Source organism: Daktulosphaira vitifoliae, unplaced genomic scaffold (genome assembly GCF_025091365.1).
Source record: "Daktulosphaira vitifoliae isolate Bord-2020 unplaced genomic scaffold, ASM2509136v1 Scaffold_3, whole genome shotgun sequence".
In the NCBI taxonomy this organism is placed as follows: domain Eukaryota; kingdom Metazoa; phylum Arthropoda; class Insecta; order Hemiptera; family Phylloxeridae; genus Daktulosphaira; species Daktulosphaira vitifoliae.
In genome coordinates this window covers 24,349,528-24,356,718 of record NW_026099574.1, presented here as the reverse complement: position 1 = coordinate 24,356,718, position 7,191 = coordinate 24,349,528, and the positions used below count along the sequence as shown (strand labels likewise).

Here is a 7,191-nt window from a genome sequence, read left to right as displayed (position 1 = left end):
GCAAAAATTGCGAGTCAGAAAGTGTTTTATTGGAGGCGAGAACTTCAGCTTTGAATAACAAAATAATTTGCATTAAATCTTCATTAGATGTAGTACTAGAAGATTTCCTACTAACACCAGAACGGACAGCAACTTTTTTTGAAGTTGCATTGGTTGCACCAGGAGAAGACATATTAGAAAAAGTACTCGGGGTTATATTCTTCAAAGTAAGCCACTAGAGGTTAGTCTCTAACAAGTGGAAGAAGAAACTAGCTAATGTTTTAAATCGTATGTTGATAGTAGCAATATTATCAAAAAACAAATTATAAAAAAGATAGTACGACTTAGTATACGAAAAGACGTAATTATTAAACTACTTATACTTGCATATAACAAACCAACGAAGATTACCACGACGCACAATTGAACACNTGACTTAGTATACGAAAAGACGTAATTACAGACGTAGTATTAAACTACTTATACTTGCATATAACAAACCAACGAAGATTACCACGACGCACAATTGAACACAAAAATATACTTAATACTTTAAACAACAATTGTAAATAAATTATTTGTATATACCAATTGAAATTGTTATAAGGACTGTAAGTAACAAAATCTATATTATATTTTATAATTATATATTACATAACTAATACAAATTAGTAATTACTGTAAATAATTAGCAAATATGTAATGTGTATGTGATTTGTAATTGAAACACCCCGAAGATTTGAACTCTAGTTGCGTCACTGCATACTACCACACGTGATGTATCGGGTCGTTTTTGTGTGGCGCTACCGTTCAAAGACGAGATTTCTGTGGGGTGTAATAAAAATACCGCTGACATGAACGCACCTTCGCTCAACCACGAGCTCGGTGAATCTCGTAATTTAGCTCTCAAAAGATTGTATAATTTCGAACAACGTCTTTCTAAAATTGCAGATTTATACGATGCGAACCGCAAATTTATGAATGAATATTTTTCGCTCAGTCACATGAAACTCGCTACGCGTACAGGCAAATATTTTATCCCACATCACGCAGTGGTAAAACAAAACGGATACTTATCCAAAATCCGTGTGGTCTTTGACGTTAGTGTGCCTTCGTCATCTTGTTTGACATTAAATGACGTATTATGTGTTGATCCAAAACTGCAAAGTGATATAAGTAATTTGTTACTCATGTGCCGTACACGTAAATTTATGTTTACCGCTGATCTAGTTAAAATATTCCGTCAAATTCGAATACATGAAGAGGACTACACTTGCCAACATATCTTATGGCCACAATCCCCCGATCACGAAGTCTCAGAATTTGAGTTGCTTACTATTACATACGGGCTCACTCCATCTCCATATTAGTCGATACGTTTTCAACACGAGTTAGATATGCGCGAAGGACATAAGTTTCCCGCTGCAAAAGGGTCTTTGACCCATAACACATACGTGGATAACATCATTATTAGTAGAGACACTGAAGAACACAAGCTGTGACGATGGAACGAAGAGCAATGTTTTTACAGCATTGTACATCTTAGGCTTACAACTTCACAATTGAATTCTCTATTAATATTAGAAATGAAAAAAAAAAAAAATCACAGTCGCATAAGTCACACTAGAATTACATATGGATTTCTCATGAAAAGAGGGGAACCTCCAACATATTAATCAAGATAAAATTACAAAAATTTACACATTTACTAGTAATTAATACAAGATTATAAAACCTAATATTGATAGCATTGGTTTACCGATGACACCTACGTTAAAAAAGGCTTAACTAGTTTTGAGATCTAGACGGCTCAGAAACGGCTATGTAGTATTAGAATATATCTATATTGGCAAATCATATGTCATTATGTTTGACAAGAAATAAAAAAGAAAACTAGAACCTAAAATTAAAGCTGTTTTTTTTTATTTATAATATAGTTTTTTAGATAGTCATGAGTAGGGTTCGGAATTATACTCGTCGATTAATTTTGATAAGTTATTCCGAACACATACATTGCAAAGTGTTCCAATACCAGTTTTGCATTGTGTTAAAAATTTACTTTTGTACGTTTGTTTTTATGCTGATAATTGATTACCATGATACTTAAGATTATGGGAAATTATTGCTTCCGCTAAAACTGAATAAGCTTGGTTTGTCGTTTCCACTAAACCGATTTTATACTTGACTATCTACTAAAAAATTTGAGAACCATTTAGCTTTATCCATCACCACGACGGAATGATCATTTTAGAATACGGGCAAGATAAGCAGTTGCCCGTACCAAAATTTTTGGCATTTATTTTTGCCTCCTTTACCACCTCGTAATACGGTTCTGATTACGTCGTTTTGAATAATTATTTATTTTACCGTAAAGGTTTTATAAATAAATTATGACGTTGTCAAAGGTAAATTAATTATTTATAATTAATTATAAGTTAACTCTATGTATATATATATATATATATATATTTGTAATAAATAATACAAATATATTAATATAAATTTTAATAATACCAAAAATTAAAAAAATGCGTGGTTTCTACAATCTAAATGAAAATTTGAAATGAAATAAGTTCTTCTACATTAGAAATATTTTTTTTGTTCCATTATTTTGTATTGTTTTTCAAAATTTTCACACAGAATAACGAACAAAAATTGTTTAAATAAAGTTTATTAAGAACAGAACACAAAAATTACAAAAAAATTAAAGTAAAAAGGGTAATATTTGATATTGACAATTAAATAACTAAAGAAATAAATTTAAAATTCAATCTATTTATATAAATGAATACAAATGTATGTAATTTTATTTTGATTAACTCAGATAAAATATTTATGGATAACTTTTACTGTTAGAATGTAATAAAATGATATGAAATAACATGTGTTTTTTTAAATTAAATATATGAAATAAAATTGAGTATAACATTTAATGCATTTTGAAATGAACCAGATGAAATATACAAACTTATAAATATAAATATGTATAATTATAAATGTATGTCATAAATTTATACGAAATAATGTGAGTATTTTTTCCAGTTAAAAATATGGAACAAAATTGAGTATAACATTAAATGTCTTAGAATTTGCTTAATTAAAACAATAAAAATGTTCATTCCTTTTAATACTAAAAAATAAATTATAAAATAATTTTGAATGTGTTTTCACCAGATAAACGGAAAATTACTTCAGAGACATTTAATGAATAATATATTTAATATATTGACTAATAAGCATAATATTATGCTTTATCCAACATAGAATTCGGATAAGGTTCATATTTTTCTATACGTCTGTCCACATATACCTTATTGTCATTACTCAACATATCTGTAAGACCTTTATAAGAGAGCAGTTTATCTACCGAAGAACTGTGCTCAAAACAAACAAAACCGCATTTCAGTGTACTTTCTTTTCCATAACGATAAGCGCCGTCGAAAATTTCAACATTTAATATATTGCCAAATTTAGAAAATTTTTCATTGATTTGTTCAATTGTTATTGTAGATTTTATACCTCCAACATACAAATAGTTGGCTTTATTTATGGGAGAAGATTTTTTATTTGACACTGCATTTTTCTGCTTATCAATACGTTTGCTAGACACTTTAGTGCCTTTAGGTACAATTTGTTCAGAGAACACGTCAAATTTACTCACGTTTCTAGCAAGTGTCGATACAACATCATTTTTAATAGGAGATTTCATATCATTATTTAAAGCAGGTTTTGTTTCAACTGCCTTGCTATCAATTTCACCATCAGCTACTAAATTTGAATGATTGTTAGTATCTATCTGAAGACTTAATACCTCAATAGGATTCTTAATTTTAATCTGTATGTCAGAGTTAGCTGCAACTGCATTAAATTGAATATTCTGTAACGGTTCTACTTTCTGTACTATACTTGGGTTTTCAACAATCATTTTCTTGTCGTCGGGTAGCGAAACACTATTTGTTAACTCAAGTCCAGAATTTATCATATTTGCTGTTGTAAATTCAAGTTCATTATTAGATTTGATTGATTCATAATTAGGGTTTTCTTTTAAAAAGTTTCGATAAAAATCTAAAATGATCAATTCATATAACTTGTACAACATCCAAATTATGAGTAGTATTATATAACCAATAGCCATAGACCACTGAATAACTTTTATCGAAATATTGCTCAAGATTTGCAAGTTACTTCGAAACATTTTAACAAAATATTTATATATATAATTATAATTGATTGTTTCAACTTATTTAAACTTAAAATTTTACTGTATATTAACACAAAACTACTTAATTATAAAATTTCGAGAGCAAACTGAATTGTATATTCCAATCTAACTATCTGTTTGTTGACGTAACTATAGAAATTCTTTTTAGTTTTATGATATTTTAGTTTAATAAATATTAGTGACCAATCTCTAAAATATAATTTTTTTTTATTACATAAGAAAATATTATATCTGTACGTATATACTATTATTATAATTAATGTATTTACACAATAATTATAACTCATGCTATGTTTGTTAACATTTCTATTATTGACAATAAATAGAGGAAAAAAATAGTTCATGTAAGTTTTATAAATACTTTAAATCTCCTATCAAACACTAGACCAGGATATTTAGTTTTGGTTGTTGTGAGAATATAAATATTATTTATGAAAACTTGAAAATGTTTTTTGGGACGAAAAATAAATGTTATTTTAAACCGGATTATAACTGCAATATTCATATCTAAAAAAAAATTTGGAGAAAAAAAAACAAAAGGTTAAAATATTGTATTTTGTAAATTTCTATATTATACTACAACCCATTTAGAAATTCTGGCAATCGTATTAAGTATATCAATATCAATCATTTTTTGGTTATACAAATAACCACAAAAATTTTAAACCCTCATAAATAAAAATATATAACTGGAATGTGCACTCAATGGTGTAGCTTGAAAATGTTGTCTTTGAGGGCTACAATCAATCTATTTCATAAGTTTGAATTTGAAGGGGAGTATCTATACCACATCTTCCACCTCACTCTCTAAAAGTTTAGTTTATTCATAGAGATACGATTGTTTTTATGAAAACCTATAAAAATATACAAAATCCAAGACTATAAACAAAAATATGTGCGTATAAAATTATTTTCAAAAAATTTGTTAATTTATTTAAAAATATTTCTATGAAATGTTCACAAAAATTTCTATACTTTTATCAAACCCAGAAAATTACCATGCCCACCTTTCTTATTCTTTACATTCAGAATTGTTACTCATAAATTAAAAGAATAAAATTTGGGCTGATAGGTCAGAAGGTTAAAAAATACAAGATGGTCTTTTTTTGATTACCCCAAATTACAGCTATTTAAATTTGTTATGATAAATTTAAAAATGTTTAATATTGTCACACAAATATAAAAACATTTTTACGTTATTTACGACTATATTTCTTTAATATTAAAGAAAATAACATCTTTAGAATCACCTCATTTATTGAAAACGTGTCGTATACTAACAGTATTTCTTTTTTCTAAATATAATTTAACGTGGTTTTATTTAAGTTCAAAGTTTTTTCTATTCACTTTAGTTATTTTGATATTAACTTTTAAAGAATTTATTATAAGTACAAAATAACTGAAAATTGAAAACAGAGAATGTTTTCTTTTAATCAACAATGTTAAATTAAAATGATACACAGAATGCTAGTAATGTTAATAGTATTCTACGTTTAAGAAATTTCATAGATTATTTTTTCATACTCCTTTCTCCCCTTATATTTTATTAGTTTCTTTTTTTAATTGAAACTTATATTAAATAGTATAAATTTATTGTATTTCATAGCTAAAACATAAAAAAATGATTTAATTAAGAAATGGACTATTTGCTAACAACTTTTGAACGAGTATTCTGGAAGTAATTGACACTATAAAGAATGAAAGTGAAGAGCAGTCTGTTGATTTATATCTTTAGACATTTATGAACTGTACTACACTTTCCGCTCCACTTTAAAAGTGCTAATATATTTAAAATACTAGTTCAAAAGTTGCTATTGGCCAGTTATTTTCTTAATTGGATCACATTCGTATTTCTCAGCTGGTTTAAATATGTTTTTATTTAAAAAACTAAAATTTATACTATTGCGAGAGGGTGAGATAAGGGAAAAGAAATTTTTTTTTAAGTCGACGCCCATGTTTTTAATAGCCTTATTATTATTGTGATTGTATATGTTTTTGGTATAATTTTTTTATACTCCTTATATTTATTTGTTTTGTGAATTCTAAAGATTTTAATTGTGAATATACCAAATAGTTTTATTCTATACATGCTTCAAAATAATTTTTTTGTAATAGTTTGTAAATACTATTTTAATTTTTGGTATACATATTTTTTATGTATTTTTCATCTACGCTTTGTTTTTTCATATACCTAAGTTATTGCTCTGTTTTTGTTCATGGTTTATATTATACACTTATATTTTATAATTTGTATTTTCTTAATATAAACTGAAATTTACATTCTGATATGACTTGGCTAGCGTTTTTTTTTTTTTTACAATAAAAAAAGTATGACTATTATTTTATAACTTTGCACTAANTTACAATAAAAAAAGTATGACTATTATTTTATAACTTTGCACTAATACACTTGAATCGATATACGCAAAATTAAAATTAAATGTTGTATTATTTTCGATTAAATAAATCAAATTTTAAATATAGAGATTTGTTAATTTTGTTTATAAGTTTTTATGATTTATGTAATTTTTATAAAAATGTTGTAAGGTTTCAGCCAAAAAGGAGGGCATACTATTTACCCACTGACCATGGGGAACACTGGACAGTGACCTAGTAGCCGCATCAAGCAAGATAGTACTTGTTGACGGAGCTACTAGGTTTTGATAAAAAAAAACAAATGTTAATAAAAAGAGAAAGGCCATGTATAATATAATATTTTTTCTTTTTAATTATTGAAAATTTATATGTATCATTTTAAATATATAATGTATATTCATAAGAAAAGAATAATAAAGAATAAATTTAAGGGTAATGTCTTCAACTAGATACGATTTTTGATCTTTTGACGTATTGTTGAAAAAAATCGGTCCAGTGAGAGCTGAGAAAAAGTGGCAAAAGACATAAAAAAAAATATTGTGTAATATTTACGAAGATATTATAAAAATAATATAGTAGTTTTATATTACTTAACTATTAACGTGTATAAAAAT

General features: G+C 26.5%; 2 protein-coding genes across 2 annotated transcripts in view; one reads left to right on the top strand and one right to left on the bottom strand.

Annotated features, from left to right (window-relative positions):
• The first annotated feature begins 833 nt into the window (after positions 1 to 833).
• On the top strand, positions 834 to 1,349 carry LOC126902091 (uncharacterized). The gene has a single exon (XM_050679114.1). The coding sequence runs from the start codon at positions 834 to 836 to the stop codon at positions 1,347 to 1,349; it is 516 nt and encodes a 171-aa protein (XP_050535071.1).
• Positions 1,350 to 3,223: 1,874 nt separating this feature from the next.
• Positions 3,224 to 7,191, bottom strand: part of LOC126902090 (uncharacterized) — a 5,642-nt gene continuing 1,674 nt past the window's right edge. The window contains exon 2 of the mRNA XM_050679113.1: positions 3,224 to 3,966. Coding sequence (XP_050535070.1) covers positions 3,224 to 3,961 — 738 coding nt within the window. The 5' untranslated portion in view covers positions 3,962 to 3,966. The remainder of the gene's footprint in view (positions 3,967 to 7,191) is intronic.

Coding starts and splice junctions, on each gene's coding strand:
- LOC126902091 (XM_050679114.1), top strand. CDS start 834: ATGAACGCACCTTCGCTCAACCACGAGCTCGGTGAATCTCGTAATTTA.